The sequence below is a fragment of the Drosophila ficusphila genome, unplaced genomic scaffold (genome assembly GCF_018152265.1).
Source record: "Drosophila ficusphila isolate 14025-0441.05 unplaced genomic scaffold, ASM1815226v1 contig_412, whole genome shotgun sequence".
NCBI lineage: Eukaryota > Metazoa > Arthropoda > Insecta > Diptera > Drosophilidae > Drosophila > Drosophila ficusphila.
In genome coordinates, this window is record NW_025064326.1 from 5,763,757 (window position 1) to 5,781,964 (window position 18,208).

The 18,208-nt window shown below is 42.2% G+C and overlaps 6 protein-coding genes across 8 annotated transcripts; 4 read left to right on the forward strand and 2 right to left on the reverse strand.

Annotated features, from left to right (window-relative positions):
- Nucleotides 1–314: 314 nt before the first annotated feature.
- LOC108089965 (ATP-dependent RNA helicase WM6) lies at nt 315–3,209 on the reverse strand. Its single transcript, XM_017188460.2, has 8 exons — nt 3,089–3,209; nt 2,644–2,884; nt 2,361–2,584; nt 1,976–2,159; nt 1,799–1,917; nt 1,002–1,133; nt 537–939; nt 315–478 (listed from the first exon to the last, which is right to left on the reverse strand). Exons 2-8 carry the CDS (start codon nt 2,840–2,842, stop codon nt 465–467), a joined length of 1,275 nt encoding a protein of 424 aa, XP_017043949.1. The 5' UTR covers nt 2,843–2,884; nt 3,089–3,209; the 3' UTR covers nt 315–464.
- A 110-nt stretch (nt 3,210–3,319) lies between these two features.
- Nucleotides 3,320–7,359, forward strand: LOC108089949 (lamin Dm0). The gene is made up of 4 exons (XM_017188439.2): nt 3,320–3,433; nt 4,159–4,640; nt 4,790–5,493; nt 5,554–7,359. Exons 2-4 carry the CDS (start codon nt 4,166–4,168, stop codon nt 6,244–6,246), a joined length of 1,872 nt encoding a protein of 623 aa, XP_017043928.1. The 5' UTR covers nt 3,320–3,433; nt 4,159–4,165; the 3' UTR covers nt 6,247–7,359.
- A 726-nt stretch (nt 7,360–8,085) lies between these two features.
- LOC108089964 (glucosamine-6-phosphate isomerase) lies at nt 8,086–10,822 on the forward strand. 3 transcript variants are annotated; one of them, XM_017188457.2, is made up of 6 exons: nt 8,086–8,297; nt 8,796–8,916; nt 8,978–9,105; nt 9,182–9,723; nt 10,055–10,110; nt 10,565–10,822. In XM_017188457.2, the coding sequence occupies exons 2-6, from the start codon at nt 8,819–8,821 to the stop codon at nt 10,569–10,571; spliced, it is 831 nt and encodes a 276-aa protein (XP_017043946.1). In that variant the 5' UTR covers nt 8,086–8,297; nt 8,796–8,818; the 3' UTR covers nt 10,572–10,822. The 3 variants fall into 3 exon arrangements, with proteins under 3 accessions (XP_017043946.1, XP_017043948.1, XP_043063888.1); XM_043207953.1 differs by lacking the exon at nt 8,086–8,297 and adding an exon at nt 8,585–8,676; XM_017188459.2 differs by lacking the exon at nt 10,055–10,110 and having other exon boundaries at nt 8,089–8,297.
- A 75-nt stretch (nt 10,823–10,897) lies between these two features.
- Nucleotides 10,898–11,954, reverse strand: LOC108089804. The gene has a single exon (XM_017188202.2). The coding sequence runs from the start codon at nt 11,943–11,945 to the stop codon at nt 10,962–10,964; it is 984 nt and encodes a 327-aa protein (XP_017043691.1). The 5' UTR covers nt 11,946–11,954; the 3' UTR covers nt 10,898–10,961.
- Nucleotides 11,955–13,393: 1,439 nt separating this feature from the next.
- Nucleotides 13,394–14,768, forward strand: LOC108089794. The gene is made up of 2 exons (XM_017188190.2): nt 13,394–13,640; nt 13,711–14,768. Exon 2 carries the CDS (start codon nt 13,769–13,771, stop codon nt 14,366–14,368), a length of 600 nt encoding a protein of 199 aa, XP_017043679.1. The 5' UTR covers nt 13,394–13,640; nt 13,711–13,768; the 3' UTR covers nt 14,369–14,768.
- A 1,775-nt stretch (nt 14,769–16,543) lies between these two features.
- LOC108089790 (transforming growth factor beta-1-induced transcript 1 protein-like) lies at nt 16,544–17,783 on the forward strand. The gene is made up of 3 exons (XM_017188185.2): nt 16,544–16,794; nt 16,913–17,127; nt 17,181–17,783. The coding sequence occupies exons 2-3, from the start codon at nt 16,939–16,941 to the stop codon at nt 17,526–17,528; spliced, it is 537 nt and encodes a 178-aa protein (XP_017043674.1). The 5' UTR covers nt 16,544–16,794; nt 16,913–16,938; the 3' UTR covers nt 17,529–17,783.
- Nucleotides 17,784–18,208: the final 425 nt, after the last annotated feature.

Here is an 18,208-nt window from a genome sequence, read left to right on the forward strand (position 1 = left end):
TCCTGTCGCAATGCAGCTGCCGGAAGCTCCGAGCCATTGCGCATGTCCTGAAACGGACACACTAAACTATTCCGGCGTGTTCCGGATTTCTTAATCAATGCGATTAAATCTTTAAAATACCAAAAATAAACGGATATTTGGTCTGGGATCTTTGTGTTTATTTACTTTTTAAGAAATATACAGGTTTTTAGACTTAGAAATAATTGCATTTGCTTTTAGTTAAAGAGTCCCAAACTATTTCTACAATCTAATGTAAGTATTAATTTGAAATGGGTGATAAAATCCGACCCAAAAAGAAATGCAAAACATATTCATTCATTTTCGTACGTCAAAACATTGTCTGAATATTTTTTTATTTAGTTTTAAAGTAGAGTTTTATAAAAGATGTTAGTTTGTAGCTATTCCAACTGCTTTTTAGTCTAACGCAGTTATGTTTAGTTCTGGAGACCAAGCGTGTTTGAGTTCTAACGTCCCTCAACTGCAAAAACAAAACAAATTAGAATCAAAGTAAATATAAAAAGTACACTATAACTCACTATATGTGGACAGGTCAATCTCCTCGGGCAGCTCGCTGATGTTCACATCGAAACGATCCTGTACTTCGTTAAGTATCTTCGCATCGTTCTCGTCCGAAACAAAGGTGATGGCCAATCCCTTGGTACCGAAACGTCCAGCACGGGCCACGCGATGCAAGTAGGTGTCGGAATCCTCGGGCATGTCGTAGTTGAACACAATGTTCACGCGCTCAATGTCCATGCCGCGACCAAAGAGGTTGGTGGCCACCAAAATGCGCTTCTGGAAGTCCTTGAACTGCTGATAGCGGTTCAGACGCTCCTCCTGGGTCATTCCACGGTGGATGCCGATGGCGGGGAAGTTTTGCTCCGTCAGCAGCTGAGACAGGGCCACGCAACGCTGTACAGACTTCACAAAGATTACAACCTAAATGCGGAAAGAAACTCATTAGAAACCCATTAAAAGTTACTGCTCTGTGGATTGTTTACTTGGTTGAACTCCAGCACGTCGAGCAATTCGAACAGCTTCTTGTTCTTCTCGTTCTCCTTCAGATTGACGTAGTGCTGCTGCAATCCGTGCAGCGTCAGCTTGGCCTCATCGTCGACGTAGACTTCCATGGGCTAGATATCGAAAATAGAATGTGGCGCATTTTAAAGGGAACAATCAAGAGGGGGTAAACGGAAATCGAACTAAGACTAGGCTCGCCTCGGAACATACAACAATATGCTTAGAATATTCTACATACGGCCACGCTACCACCACATCTCATCAACTAGACTCTGAACTGCTCCCGAGGATCGACGATCTCTCTGAGTAGTGTGCGGATTACAGATGAGCGGCATATCGCATCGCATTCGCTTTGGGATTCAACCTGGGCTCATCGGTGCCAGTCGGGGGGTGCTGTTTTTTTTCGTTGTTTGATTGGATTTTGGTTTTTTTCTATCGTTGATTTGTTAAATCATTGCGATTTTTATTGATTGGTTCAGCGGTTACTGGTTGGTTATGTTTTCGCTACGGTTTGATTTTTCACGCGTTTAACCATTTAGAAAATGGTGTCTGGCTTTTATCAGCTAACTTTTTCGGTTCGAGTTATGCTCACAGAGCGCTGGACGTTTGGGTTTACGCGATTAACCATTTTCAAGATGGTGGTTGGCTTATATGGGGGATCGAGATCGAGAAATCGATATCGGGTGGCGTTAATAAAATAATAACTAATTGTCGTGATAGCGGTGGATGCGAGGTGGAGAAGTACGAGCATTTTGGTTATGAACACGTTGATATTTACATCTTGCATGAACTTTTTGCAAACGGGACGAATGTCTTTGCTCAATGTGGCAGAGAACATCATCACTTGTTTGCCGTGCGGTGTGCTACGGAAAATCTCTTGAACGTCACGACGCATATCTGGAAGATAGGTTTAAATGTTAGTAAGGAGTCAAAGGTTTCGATTTCTTAAACGTACCCAGCTGCTCCAGCATCTTGTCGCACTCGTCCAGAACAAAGTGCTTCAAATGCTTCAGGTTGAGTTTCTTGTTGCGAATCAAAGCCAGAATTCGACCAGGAGTGCCGACCACAATGTGAGGAGTTCCGCTTTTGAGGGTCTCCTCGTCCTTTTGAATGGCCAGTCCACCAAAGAACACAGCCACCTAAAATAATTCGAAACATGAAGAATTATAGAAGATTGATATGGTTACAATTGTTAAGCTTTCTAACATTGCGAAAATATTAACGATAATTAAATTTGCAACATTTAACCCAAATGCACTGCAATATCAGCAGTATTTAGCTTATTGATGTGTCGACAAAATTAGCATTTGGCCCAATAAAAATTGCTGTTGATGACTCACCTTGACTGTGGGCATGTATTTGGAGAAGCGCTCATACTCCTTGCTGATCTGGAAGGCCAGCTCGCGAGTGTGGCACATGACCAGAACGTGGCAGGTGTTGTTGTCCGAGGGCTCCAGCTGCTGAAGAGTGGCCAGGACGAAGACAGCGGTCTTGCCCATACCGGATTTGGCCTGACAAAGAATGTCCATGCCCAAAACGGCCTGCGGAATGCACTCATGCTGAACTGCAATGTATTAGATGATCGTTAGAGACTGTACATGAGAAAAAGTAGAGAAAACTCACCCTCTGAAGGATGTTCAAAACCGCAGTCGACGATCGCTCGAAGGATCTCTGGCTTCAGGAGGAAATCGCGGAATCCGGAACTGTGAATGGACACGTAGGTACCCTTAACGTCCTTTTTGGGTGCCTCCTGGTTCTCAACCGCAGTGGTCTCAGTCTGCTCCTCATCCTCGTAGTCCAAAAGATCGTCATTATCTGCCATTTCTGCTGTTTTCTTTTTATTAAGCTTATGCGAATCTAAAGACTGAATAAAAAACGCAAGTCAGTTTGTAAGTTACATGTGTTTGTAAAAGAAAATGCCGCTTTTTTTTGCGGAACCGGTGCCGGCGTACCCTCCGCCATCTTGTTTTTTCACCGCACCGCTTTGCGTGTATTTCAAAATCAAGTGAAATACCAATAGCAAATGGACAAAACTGAAACTTTTGCAAGGCTCCCAAGTTCAACTCACCTTGTGCGCACGTTTTTCGTTTTAAAATGCAACTTTTAAAACGATTTCAGCTGTGGAAAATATTTAACGTGACGCGAAGCAGAAAAAAACAGAGCAGAGTGACCGCGGCTTTATTTTACAGAAATCTGCCAGGGCTGGAAACGATATTTAATGTTTGGGTTGACTGCTTGTAAATCTGGTCACATTATTTTCCCCCAAAAAATATCGTTTAGTATTGCCGATGGGCCATCTCCAAACATATCGCAACAATTCTCGATTACAATTTTCAGCGTCGGCCGCGTTTTATTGCAGCGAAATAATTTAGTTTTCCAATTTGTGCTTCTTGCGTTTGTTACCAAAACAGAGGTGAGTTGCGTTGTAACCAATAACAACCAATGTTTTTAAGGAAACCCAATGAAATAAGTAATTAAACGGCGAGGATAGGCGGCATGCAGTTTCACTCGAAATCGAAATAACCCCCCGCCTACAGCTGCGTGAAAATGCCGCAAATATTGAATTAAAACCGCCATATTGTGCAATGTTCAAGGGCTTATCAAATCGGTTAAAGTTACTCGCTTCGATTAGTTAAGGAGTGCAGTTGATTAAATTCGTATTAGCCCCTCCTTTTGGCCCAACGCCCATAAACAAACGCCGACAAACTCACTCCCAAACTCGCTTTTTTCTCTCGTCCGCTTTAGTACAGTCGCTTGAGTGTAAATGGCGTGTGTGCGTGAGAGAGAGAGAGTCCGTGAGAAACTCGTTTAGCTTCTGTTTTTGAGCGTTTCGTGCGTTTCCACTTTTCGTTTTCGATTTCTGTTTGGAATTTTATCAGGGCGCAAAAATAACATATTTTACAGAGAAAGAAAAACATAAACACCATAATTGCAACGTTTTATATAGTAAACAGTATCTAATAAGTTATATTAAAGATTATTCAAATTAATATTTTTAACAATTCCAATTTATATTAAGGTATAAATATTGAAGGCTGAAAATAAATATAGGTAGCTGTATTTTTTTCTGTGTTGTCTGAACGAGGTCAAAGCACAAAAAACTCACGTGTTATTTTGTGATTTTATCTGTCTTTTTAGCTTAAAAATGTCGAGCAAATCCCGACGTGCTGGCACCGCCACGCCGCAGCCCGGCAGCACCTCCACCCCACGGGCGCCATCGGCGGGTCCGCAGCAGCACCACCAGCAGCCGCCGCCGCCCACCCACTCGCAGTCGGCCTCCAGCCCCCTGAGCCCCACCCGCCATTCGCGCGTGGCCGAGAAGGTGGAGCTGCAGAATCTCAACGATCGCCTGGCCACCTACATTGATCGAGTGCGCAACCTGGAGACGGAGAACTCCCGCCTCACCATCGAGGTGCAGACCACCAGGGACACGGTTACACGCGAGACCACCAATATCAAGAACATCTTCGAGGCTGAGCTGCTGGAGACTCGCCGTCTTCTGGACGAAACGGCCCGGGATCGGGCCCGTGCCGAGATCGACATCAAGCGTCTTTGGGAGGAGAATGATGATCTGAAGACTCGGCTGGACAAGAAGACCAAGGAGTGCAGCACCGCTGAGGGTAAGTGTTTCATCGATTGGGTATAATAGCCAATCTGATCATTTCTGTAGTCGACTTTCCTCCCCTGTGATTCTCAGTCAAACTCACCCCAATTAAAATTTGTTTCAAGTCGTTCCCTACATTAATTGATTGATTTTTCCACCCCGCAGGCAATGCCCGCATGCACGAGTCGCGTGCCAACGATCTGGGCAACAAATACAACCAGGCCAACACTGATCGCAAGAAAATCGGTGAAGAGCTTAACGAGGCACTCAAGGACCTGGAGCGTCTGCGCAAGCAGTTCGACGAGACACGCAAGAACCTGGAGCAGGAGACACTGTCGCGCGTCGACCTCGAGAACACCATCCAGAGCCTGCGCGAGGAGCTCTCCTTCAAGGATCAGATCCACTCGCAGGAGATCAACGAGTCGCGCCGCATCCGCCAGACGGAGTACAGCGAGATCGACGGACGCCTGAGCTCCGAATACGATGCCAAGTTAAAACAATCGCTGCAGGAGCTGCGCAACCAGTACGAGGAGCAGATGCGCATTAATCGCGACGACATCGAGAACCTGTACGAGGACAAAATCCGTCGCCTCCAAGAAGCCGCTGCACGCACAAGCAACTCCACGCACAAGTCCATCGAAGAGTTGCGCTCGACTCGTGTCCGCATCGATGGCCTCAACGCCAAGATCAACGATTTGGAGCAGACCAATGCCGTACTCAATGCGCGCATCCGGGAGTTGGAGCTCCAGTTGGATAACGATCGCGAGCGCCACGGCCAAGAGGTGGCCCTGCTCGACAGGGAGCTTGCTCGCCTGCGCGAAGAGATGACCCAGCAGCTGCAGGAGTACCAGGACCTCATGGACATCAAGGTAAGTTAAGATAAATTCCTATGAATTCTGTATCTACTAAAACTTATATTTATCGCTTAGGTCTCCCTGGACTTGGAAATTGCGGCGTACGACAAGCTGCTGGTCGGCGAGGAGGCGCGTTTGAACATTACGCCGGCTGCCAACACGGCCACCGTTCAGTCTTTCAGCCAGTCGCTTCGTAGCTCAACCCGTGCTACGCCCTCACGTCATACGCCCTCCGGCGCAGCGAAGCGCAAGCGCAACGTGGTCGATGAGACCGAGGACCGCAGCGTCTCCGACTATTACGTGTCGGCCACGGCCAAGGGCAACGTGGAGATCAAGGAGATCGATCCCGAGGGCAAGTTCGTGAGGCTCTACAACAAGGGAAGCGAGGAGGTGGCCATCGGCGGCTGGCAGCTGCAGCGTCTGATCAACGAGAGCGGTCCATCGACCACCTACAAGTTCCATCGCTCCGTAAAGATCGAGCCGAATGCCACGGTGACCGTCTGGTCGGCGGACACCAAGGCCTCGCACGAGCCGCCATCGAGTTTGGTGATGAAGTCGCAGAAGTGGGTCGCTGCCGACAACACAAGGACGGTTCTGTTGAACGCCGAGGGCGAGTCTGTGGCCAGTTTGGATCGCTTCAAGCGCGTGGTGTCCCAACACCTCTCCACCCGTCGCCGTCGCAGCGTGAGTGCCGTGGATGGCAACGAGCAGCTGTATCACCAGCAGGGCGATCCTCAGCAGTCCGGCGAGAAGTGCGCTATTATGTAAAGCCACACAAGCACACACACACACAAAAATCTTTTCTGAACCAGACACACACAACAATAAGAAAAAACGGAAAGCATAAATAACAGCCCAACACAGAAACGCAGAGGTACACAGATTTATTTAACCAGCTAGCTAAGTTATTTTTGTGGCTGAAACGCCAGTAATTTAATCAAAAATCATTTGTTTAGATCTGCTTAAGCAGTTAAGCGATAATCTTCGTTTGTCTACTTTTGAAAACTGTTCTCATTTCCACTTACTCCACGATAACTTTTTAGTTTATTGTTTCAATGACAACTTTTTTTGTCCACGTTTCGTCTTTCCACGTAATCAATCTATTGTAAACTTTATTTGGTATAATGCGGACATTTTGTAATACGTTTATGCCACATAGAATTTACAAAACCACCTGCTCTTTTTGTATTTGTGCCGACAAGAACTTCGAAAATATTGCAGAGAAACAATATTTTCGATGGACTTGAGCACTTCTCCCTCTTCTTAAGTAAATAGCTTTTAAGTAATACCCCAGATTAACAAACCATAAACTACAAAAACAACGAGCAAACAACAAGTGAGGGAAGATTATACATAGATACAGGTCAAGAGAACTAACTAAAAGATGCTCCTGACAACAGACTTATTTATTTAAGTATTTTTTGTACAATCAGCATAAAATACAATATACATTATATATAGAAACATGCCTACGGAAATGACAAGAAGCCAGCAATATATATTTTTTATCCATGGCCATAGGGTTTACGATGATCCCCAACCCCCAAACTGCTTTCACCCGGTTGTAACCGGTTTTTGAGCTTCCTGCAGACATTTTACCGAACAGACAACAATAACAACAAACACAGCAACAAAAAGTATGTACAACAATTAAAAAAAAAAAGAAACAGAGAAGATCATCTAGCGGCTCAACGATCCGTTGCTTTTTTTATGGGTGGGCGTGGTCGCGTTTTACGTCGGCCAAAGAAAAATAACGCCCACACAAACTATTATACACAAACCGATGAAAATACGAAACTAAATTTTAAGTACATCTACGTTTATGTATGTAATTGATAATAAAAAAAAAATAAAGAAACCATGTTTAATAAAAAAAATTAACTACAACTGAGTTTTTTGTGCGATTCAAAATCATACTGAACTAATATGCCCATTAGAATATTAGCGTTGCAGGGTATACATTTCAATTTCGCCGCCTGGTGGCCCTTTTTTTCTCGTTCGCTTTGCTTTTTCATTCGCCGCGTTGAGTTATTTTTGGATTTTTAATTTTTCTGCGTGTGTATGTATACAATGCGGGTGATGTAAAAACTCAAAATTTCGTCAGTTTGAGTTATTTATTGAAAGCAGTTGAGTAAATAAATATGAGTGAGGAATTACAAATGTAACCGGCTTTTACACCAATTAATTTCCTTCTCTTTTACTTTTTCCACCCATTTTTTAAATAAGGTGCCAACTCTGTTCGATAAAACACTCAAGAGCCAAACGTACTATTAGTTAAACTTGAAGATACAAAGATACATAGAGGGAGTTCTGACTGCATGAAAAACCACTCAAGAGCGAATGTTGCGGGTTGAAGTTGAAGTTCATTAAACTGAGAGGTACAAAGTCACAGATACGAGAGAGGGCTTACAAATCCAATATGTTTGAACCACTCAAGAGCGTAAGATGCGGCTTTTTGTATGAGTTCATTAAACTGCAAATTACAAAATCAGAAAAGGAGAGTGCGTTCTCGATGCACAGAAACCCTGACCGTTCAACCCGCGATAACGATAACAAAAAGTATCTCAAGGTTGCAACTGCATTGGCGATTATTAAATATTCTCTTTATCAGCTGAAGAGCGTATTCGACCGCAACCGCAAAACAAACTCAAACTCGAGCTAATCGCCGCATAAATTGCCCGTCGAATTGAACAATTGAACATTCTCTGTTCGCAGCTCAAATTGGAAATAAGTCCAAAATCGCCAGTGCGAGCGGTTAAATAATATATGTATAAAAATAATAACAAATAAACAGCTGTTTGCATTTGCGTGTTTTGAAGGTGAGTAGCCAAAGTATGATGAATAAATTCAAGTACAATTCGTGTTGCCAAGTGAGAACGAAAGTGTTTTCGGTTGGGGACAACGCCATAAATGAGTTAATTGTCAATAATTGCTGAATACTCAGCAGCGGCTTATCGGTCGAGTACAACAATAAACAAGTATTTCGGAGTACTCCGCAAACACACGAAAAGAAAAACTGAATGAGCGAATTTTACTTGTATCTTATCCCACAATATCAAAATCTAATCTTAATCCTTGACAGTATCAACTCACGCTGCTATTGTGAATATTTTGCAGTGATAAGGCCTTTGTTTCCCGTTTCAAAACACATATTTTCTTTACTCACAGCTGGAAACGTTTTCCAGTGTTTCTGGTAAAGTAAGAATACCATTTGACAATAAAGAGCTTAAAAAAATAAACTCTAAAAATTAAAAAAAAAAAATATGTTCATTTGAAATTGCTTAATTTACCTAATACATTTCCTTTTATTGTTACAGATTATTTAAATTGAAGCTACAAAATGAGATTGGTAATTTTGGAGACCAGCGATTCGGTTGGCAAGTGGGCGGCTAAATATGTGATGAAACGGATAAACGACTTCCAACCGAATGCAGACAAGTATTAATATTTAAAAATAACATAATCATTTTGACATTCATTAATTTGTTCTATTTATTAGATACTTTGTTTTGGGTCTGCCCACGGGATCCACTCCTCTGGGAATGTACAAAGAATTAATTGAGTTCCACAAACAAGGAAAGGTATCCTTTCAATATGTAAAAACCTTTAACATGGATGAGTATGTGGGTAGGTTCTGCTTTGTCGAAGATCAAAACATTTGTATTGATGTGTACAAATAATAATAACTTCCTTTGCTTTTTAGGTCTACCCAGGGATCACCACGAAAGCTATCACTACTTCATGTGGCACAACTTCTTCAAGCACATCGATATTGAGCCCAAAAATGTGCACATTTTGGATGGCAATGCAGCCGATCTGGTGGCCGAGTGCAACAAGTTCGAGGATCAGATCCGAGAAGCCGGAGGAGTGGAGCTCTTCATTGGTGGCATTGGACCCGATGGGCACATTGCCTTCAATGAACCCGGATCCTCGTTGGTTTCCAGAACCCGAGTGAAAACTTTGGCTCAAGATACGCTCGAAGCGAATGCCAGATTCTTTGATAATGATATGAGCAAGGTGCCCAAGCAGGCTTTAACCGTGGGAGTTGGCACCGTGATGGACTCCAAGGAGGTGATGATCCTCATCACGGGTGCCCACAAGGCCTTCGCTCTTTACAAGGCCATCGAGGAGGGAGTGAACCACATGTGGACCGTCAGTGCCTTCCAGCAGCATGCCAACACACTGATGATCTGCGACGAGGATGCCACCTTGGAGCTGAGAGTTAAGACAGTGAAATACTTTAAGGTATGCCCGCCATCGATTGCCTCGCTTTAGTAGAAAACTTGGCTTCGATTGAAATACAGCTGAGCTGGATTACTGGTGCTTAGTAGTAACTAAAGGTGTTGGTCTTCTAACCCCCAAAAAAATTTGGTGGTTCTATAATATTTATAGTTTTAGAAGGGCTTACAAGGTTATCTCTTTATGGTTGTTTATTAGTTTTAAGGACTTGCATGCCTACACAAAATGCTTGTAATATAATGGCTTCCAAGGTTACAGTTTAATGGTTAAGTATAAAGCTAAGAACAACTGAACTTTGTTAATGACTGGCTGACTGGCCATTGCCACAATTTCACAGGGCATTCTCAGAGACCTCGACGAAGGTTCCCAACAGGAGGGCTACACTGATTTTGCGTAAAGTATTTCAAACTTTATTTTGCCATGTTCCGAGACCCCATTTTTGAATGATCGTATCCAAAGCTATTCTATATTTTATTATTATGGTTAAAATTTAGTAATGTAAGACTGCTTGGATTAATTATATACAACATCGCAAAGAATTGGATATCAAAAGAAGGATGGCTGCCTGCGACTTAATCCTGGATCTTTTATAAACAAAAGAAAGAAACTGAAAATGATTTTGTCATGTTCATAAGTTATAAATGCAGATCTCTCGTTTTTATACTCTATTACACAAAAATAAAACTATTTTCTAAATTATTTGATACTTTGAATTTGGCTATCCAAAAAGTAAAGAAGAATTCGTAAGTTACACGTTAAGATCATTAGTTAATAGTAAGGTTATTAAAAACTTCAGATTCTACTGATAATATTCTTTGCTAACCTCTATTATCTTACATATTTACAGAGCCTAATGGACGTCCATTCCAAGTTGATAGAGCAACAAAAGACAACGTAACCCCAGATGATTCAAAAATACATGTGGACTCTGAAACTCGATACCATCTGCCCTTCAGTATAGTTAATCAAATCAAAATTGAACGAACTTTTATATAATAAATGTATTTTTATATGTTAAACTTTCGAATTTATACATTTATGTTGTTAAGGACTATGTTGAAAAGATTTCTCACTAAATAAATATATTGATATATTAAAAATTCAATCTTTACGCATTTAGACTTCTTCAAAAAAGAAAGTATTTTCTTTGGATTTTATTTTTATATTTTAAAATTTACTAATAATTACAAATACGCGTACATTTAAAGGAATCAGTGTAGAATAGAAGTGGCTATGCCGGTCACTCAAATCTTGCCGAGGATCTTGTTGTCCGTGTAGACGAACTCCTCGTGGTCCTCGATGAGGCGGAAGAGCTCCTTAGCGTAGTAGATGGACCGCACCGACTCCTCGAGGATGAGCTGGTGGTTCTGAATGGCCCGACGCACCTGTTCGTGGATGAACATGGCCTCCAGCCGCTTGGCCCTCGAGGTCAGTCGGCAGCCCTCGGTGTTCCGCAGCTTGGCTTCTCCGGCAGTGAGTCTTCGCTCCACGGCGCTCTGATGACGTGCCGCATTGTTGTGGTAGCTGCAGATGTCGCCGATCACAGCGGCATTCGAGTTGAAGATCCCGTCGGAGGCACTGATGACCGTGCGGCAAGCGGCCGGGGTGCAGGCCATTTGGCGCGCCAGGTGCTCGCGGATCATCTCCTGGAGGCATTCCCGCCGGGCGATCGTTAGGTAGCCCCTGCGGATGTACTTCCTTCCAATCTTCTCCCGCATCGACTTGAAGCAGAACACCTGGGTGCCCCACACCTTGCCCCTCACGGGTTTCTTGTTCTTGCGATCTGCTCGTGGCTCCCGGAAGAGCTGCCTCTTCACTCGCTTAAGGCTCTCCTTCTGTGGGGTAAGTCTCTCGGGCAGCAGGCAGCTGTTCACCTGGTGCCACACTTCGCCGGGAGTACTCAATGCCATGGCACTGGTGGTGCGCCAGTACATCTTGTGTCCCATGCCGCACATCAGATACAACTGGCGGATGCACTCGTTGAGGAAACTCCGCTTCGTGGGACTCTTGAAGTTCGGTGGGTTGTTCAGCACATAGTGATCCCTTTTGTAGACCACACAGTAGCCGTAGTCCTTGTCTCCTGCCAGGATGCTCGGCTTTTGGTAGACAATCAGCTGCTGGTCCTTGTAGTCAATCGGCGAGTTGAAGATGTAGATCTGATTCTTGGCCGCCTCCTCGTTGGGAGTGCGGAACATCATCAGCTTCTTGGAGTTCGAATAGCGTTCCATTGCTTACGACAGTTGGAATGTGAGTGATAATGATGAGGTCGACTCGCCAGGCTTATATAGTGCGACAGGTAGCTCATGTGGGTGGTTTCTATTTTATGGCTTTATCCTTTGCCTGTCCTTTCCCGCAGGCCAGCTGGTGGGTTTTCCCGAAGCTTAGAAATTCCTATGGTCTAAGTTCTACCTGAGATGCGACAGATGGCCGCGAATATACGTTACAAAATCGTATTGTATTGTCTGCCAATTTGCCTGAGGAACATCAGGAGTCAGGTAAAATTAACAATTAGTATAATTGTAGAGGTATAAGCCAATATTGTCCAATCCAGAATGTATATCTTTGAACATTTTTAAACCTATTTGAAAGTAGCATCCCCTCTTAATGATCGTAATAAATTTCTCTGACAAACTGCTTTCAAATGATTGGTTTTCTGATGGTCGCTTTTTTGAACCCGGTTCAAGTCAGATTTTTCTAAGTTTTCCCTAGAGCACATCTAATTCTTGAGATCCACAACCTATTGCATAGCCAATTTTCATCAGATTTCAAAGTGGCATACCTCCAAATGTTTGTAATCGCATCATTGAAGAAATGGCATTCAAAATTTTCTTTTTCTAGGTTGTCTAATTTTTAACTCCTGTTCATGTCAGATTTTATCCCAGTTTCCGATGAGTTTCTAAGTAACCAAAAGTGGTATCAGCGGAACCCATAACTTGCAGAATTTTGATCTGATTTCAAAGTGGAATACCTCCGAAGGTTTGTAATTGAATTCCGGAACGAATTGCATTTAAAGTTTTTCAATTATTAATAGTATATTTTTTTACTCCTGTCAATGTCAGATTTTTGCAAGTTTTTCGATGTTTTGCCAATAGGAGACCAAATTCTCGAGCTCCACAGCCTTAACTTTTCCAGTTTTCATCCGATTCTACAGTGGCATACCTCTTAATGTTTGTAATCACATCCTTAAAGAAACTGCATTCAAAATTATTTATTTCCAGGGGGTCGATATTTTGACCAATGTTCATGTCAGATTTTTCCTAGTTTTCCGATGTTTTGCCAATAGGAGACCTACTTCTGGAGGTCCACAACCCATAACTTCGTCAATTTTCATCCAATTCCAAAGTGGCATATCTCTAAATGTTTGTAATCGCATTCTTGAAGAAACTGCATTCTAAATGTTACAATTTTCAATGGTCGATTTCTTGACCCCAGTTCTTGTCAGATTTTGCCAAGTTCCCGACAAATTGCTGAAAAGTGACTCAAGAAGGTAAAATCCGAACCCATAAGATCGACAATTTTTGCTCGACTTCAAAGTGGCCTACCTCTTAATGTTTATAATTGGCTTTTCAAAAGAACTACATTTAAAATTATTAATAATTTATTAATATAGGAAGGTAGAAATTTTTAGCCCATGCTCATGTCAGAAATCTTAGAAGTCTTGGAGAATATAATCCAACCTAAAGTATTTTGCAAAGCGAAATTAAATCCCAAGTAAACAGTTTATAAACCCGAAAACCGACTTTTTGGTAATGTCTGTAAGAAAAATCCTGCAAAAGGATTCGAAAAATGTTGTGGATCGCAGCAGGCTTAAATAAGCGAACTTTGTCAACGGTGCGTTAATCCCCGCCAGGTGTTTGGCCATAAAAGAGCAACTAGTTTGGACCCGTAAATCGGGCAGAGGAGCAGCCCTAATTAAAGTGCAGGTAAAGCTCCTCGCCAGGTAAAAGCCTTCGCTGAAGAAAACCCTTTTCTTTTTTTTTTTTTGCATATAAGTCTGAGGAAGAGGAATTGCAGCTGTCAGAGAGAATCGAGCCATCAGATCAGCAACAACATGGGCAACGTTATGGATCGCAAGGTGTCCTGTTCGGAGGCACGTGCCACCACGAATGCCACGCCCACTCCTTGCCTGACTCCCAAGGAGAAGGAGCAGGAACCAAGCATTAAACCAGAAGTGGAGCAGCCACAGCAGGAGATTGTTCCCAACTTGACCTTCCGACTGTTCAGCTATCGCCAGCAAATTGGCTCCAAGAAGCACCAGCTGATGAAGTGGGCCACCTCGAAGCTTGTGCTTACCGAGGAGCTGATAAAGCTGCAGAGGCAACATGTTGGGGATCCCAAGGCATCCTGGACCGACTACGACTCCTTGGTATCCGACGAGGAGGACGAGGAGAACCGAGCACCGGCTGAGGACAATCCCCTGTTCCAGGAGCTGAGCAATCTGCGGAACTATCGCCTGGAACTCAGGGGCACCATTCTGGAGTTTGCCCAGGAGAAGATGAAGAAGCGCGAGAAGAAGAAGGTGAAGCGCCTGAAGAGACGCACTCTGATATCCTCGAAGAAACCCAGCAACAAGAACAAGCAGAAGTACTGGCATCCCCAGCCAGAGGATCCCGATCCCCAGGATCAAGCGGAGGTTATTGTCATTGATTAGCTTAATATATTTTTAGTTACTGAATCCTAGTTAATTTAGTCGTTACCCTCGTTCTAATTGTACATACACTCGTATATTTCATAGTCTGTTTTTAAACGCATTAAATAAAGTAGCCACTTTAATAAACAATCCACTGCATTCCTGTTTGACCAACTGACTTTTGTCGGGTCTCTGGCCCAAATCAAAGTTCAATGCGCCCTCTGCGGAAAGGATATCGTGTATCCCGTATCCTGTATCCTGAATCCGTTCCCAGGATGCATAATTAAACTGTCGCGTAATTGATTGCGACTCCCGTTGCTGTCATTGCTCCTGTTTCTCCTCGCTAAAAAAATCTTCAATTTAAAAGGAAGTGAAATGTAGTAACATTTGCCATCCTTTTCCGCAAAAAATTTTTCTAAAATTTTTTATGACACAAACAACAAACTGTATACGATAATTTATATTTGTTCTGCTTCAATTAACTATTAAAATATATTTTTATATTTATTAGAAGCTCTACATTTTTCCCCGGTGAACCAACCCAGTTATCCAACTAATTTACAAGCCAAAACCCGAAATTTCCCAATAATCCCCACAAAGTTTATCTCCCGAAGTGTGTCGCATTATAACCCCTAAATCTCCTCTGACAAATTGTCTGACTGCTGACGGTTTGTGATAAACTGTTACCCCTTTAGTTTCGGGCCACTTCTGCTCTTCCCCCACTTGGCCCAATCTAATCTTGCGACTAATTAAATTTACTCGCACGAAAAATAAAAAAAAACCACCCGAGTGCAGTGGAGGAACCCAAATAAATTATTGTGGGTCATGCAACTGCGTTGGCAATTGCGGGCAAGTTTGAAGGATACATTTATGTGGCCCCAAGGAGCAGCTCTTTGAACTTGTCCCACAAACGCGCCAAAAAACTCTGTTCCACTTTGAGCAATTAGAAAGTGCGAAACTCGAATGCAATTACGACTTTTACACGGGGAACACGAGGTATTTAATAAAATAATTACGAGCAGGTCAACCTATTTCGTGGGAATGCGTATCTGGATTACGACAAGGATGCGGATGAGGATGAGGATGAGGATGAGGATGAGGATCCACGCACTTTGGCATACGCAGACAGTCGCCTGACACAAATTCCCCCTTCGAGTTACACAACAAGTTCTTCTCAAACGAATGAGTGCAAATGGCTCCCAAAAGGGGCTGCAATTTCGAATTCCTTGCAACGCATCAAAGCGCAAACCAAATTGTGACATGTCCTCGCCGAGGACACCCGCTCCCATTACTTTCATAACTCCCATTACTCCCAATTCCACTGGTAGCACCCAAAACCACCCAGAAGTCCGCACCACCCACTGCGTGGCCACCACAAACAATGCTGTGCTCCACCAAACGGCCATCGAGAAGGGAACAAAAGAAGTGGAACATACATTGAAAAAAATATTCATAAAAAAGGTCATTATATATATTTAATAATAATAAGTTGAAAGTAATATAACAATATGTTTTCTTTGTTTTTTAAATTTAATTGAACTAAGTTAAAGATAATTTTATTTAATATAACCCTTTAAAATAGAAATCCAATTAGAAAGTAATAACCTTTTTTCCTTAGTGAAACGATGGCCCTTTTGGGGGTTGTGTGGGTGGGTGTGTGGTCCTTTGAAGACGCAACCACCACCACCCACTTCCACTCCCACCACTTCTGCCACTTCCACGCATGTGTAGCCGTTGTTAATTGCCGACTAAGCGGAAGTTTCTTACACATTTTTGCTTTAATTAAATTTTTTAATAAATACGTAGGGAAAACATTTTAATAATTGCAAACATTTTCAGCAGCTCCTTCAAGGAATTGCCGACTGTTTGTTTGAGGGAAGTCACCCCTAGAATTAAAAGATCTCCCTTATCCTCTTCATACTAAAGGCAATTTCTTAATGGTTTTTGGTGTGACTAATTCGAGAGCTTGAATTTCAAGGAAAAAGTGGCTATAAATTATCAAAAAAAAAAAATAAGCAACCACCAAATTGAATAAAATTGCCAATAATTGGGTAAAAATAAAACTTTGTAATGATTCACAATATGTATGGTTTTATATAGAAAGAACCTTTTAAAATCAAGTATTCTGGGATAAGAACTTATTTTAAGTCTAGTAGGTGATGATTGTACGATTTTCAGTTGTCAAACTACATAGAAAGCGTTAACACCGAATATCTCATTCAGTCTTTGAGTCTTGCTAAATTCATACGTTTTCATTTGTTTCGTTTTCTATATTTAATAAAAAAAAGTCGTCCAAATTTCTACAAAAAAATAGGCGTAAAATTTGTCCGAATCCGTAACACTTCTCTTTTTCTGTGCCATCATTTCCGTGTGAGCCTTTTTGGAGAAAAGAAAGAATATTTAATTTTGCAGAGTTTCAAAAGAGTAGGGAAAGTGAAAATCGGGAGGTAAAATTATAAAAATTAAAAAAAATTCATTAGTCTAAATTCAATAAATTAATTATTTGCATTTGCATAAATTCATACTGTGTTTTATCTATTAAAACTCAATTAAATATCTTTCCAGCTTAAGATTTCGATTCAATAGCCAAGATGTCTGAAAATATTGTGTGCCACAAGTGCAATGAGGCCATCACGAAGCGGATGATCACCGCTCTGGGAAAGACTTGGCATCCGGAGCACTTTTTGTGCCACCATTGCGAGGAGCAGATCGAGGATGCCACCTTCAACATCCAGAACGGCGAGCCGGTGTGCAACAAGTGCTTCTTAGAGAAATACACGGTATTGTATATAGATATTCTAATGAATTAGCAGTAATTAATTTAATTTTGTAGTACACCTGTGCCGGTTGTAAGAAGCCAATCCTCGAGCGAACCATCTGCGCCATGGGCGAAAGTTGGCACGAGGATTGCTTCTGCTGCGACGGAGCCTGCAAGAAGCCGCTGGCGAGTCAGTCGTTTTACGAGCGGGAAGGCAAGGCCTACTGCAAGCAGGACTACGAGGACCTCTTCGCCGCCAGGTGCGCCAAGTGTGAGAAGCCCATCACGGACTCCGCGGTGATTGCCATGAATGTGAAGTGGCACCGCGACTGCTTCCGCTGCATCAAGTGCGAGAATCCCATCACCACCCAGACCTTCACCATCGATGGCGACAAGCCTGTCTGCCCCGCCTGCAATTGCTAGATATCATAGATATCTTATCCCTCAGAAAATCAAATCAAATCCAATATCCCTGCATCATATTTCCTCCACCTCGGCATAAAATTTATCATTTGCAGTTAGCCGTTCGTTTCTTGGCACAATAGTTTGGATTGTAGAAGAATGTTGAAGAAAATGAGGCACCCAATTGGTTTTTCCGTATATTGAGACCCATCGATCACACATGCTTGACCCTCGGAGCTGTTGACAAACACTAAACAATAAACTAAACACAGAAAATACATTTTTTATTTAAAGGGGGAAATAAGTTAATGGAGTAGGTACATAAAATATAGTTAAATCAGCAAGGTATTTTCTAAGTATTTCCCATAAATACTGTTTGCTAAATAAAAAATAAATCTTATTTAAAGAGGAAAAGCTAATGGAGCATATCAAATATAATTAAATCAGTGAGGTATCTTCTAAGTATTCATGAATGTTTGCTAAAGAAAAATATCATTGATTGCAGATATCGCTTTTTATATTCCATATTCATTCACAAAATCAGCAACACAATCTTAATTTTTTATTTAAAGAGGAAAGTAAGCTTTAGTGGAGCACATCAAATATAATTTAATCAGCAAGGTATTTTCTAAGCATTTCCCTGAATTCTTCGTTTGCTAAATAAAAACACCATCGATTGCAGATATCGCTTTGTATATTCT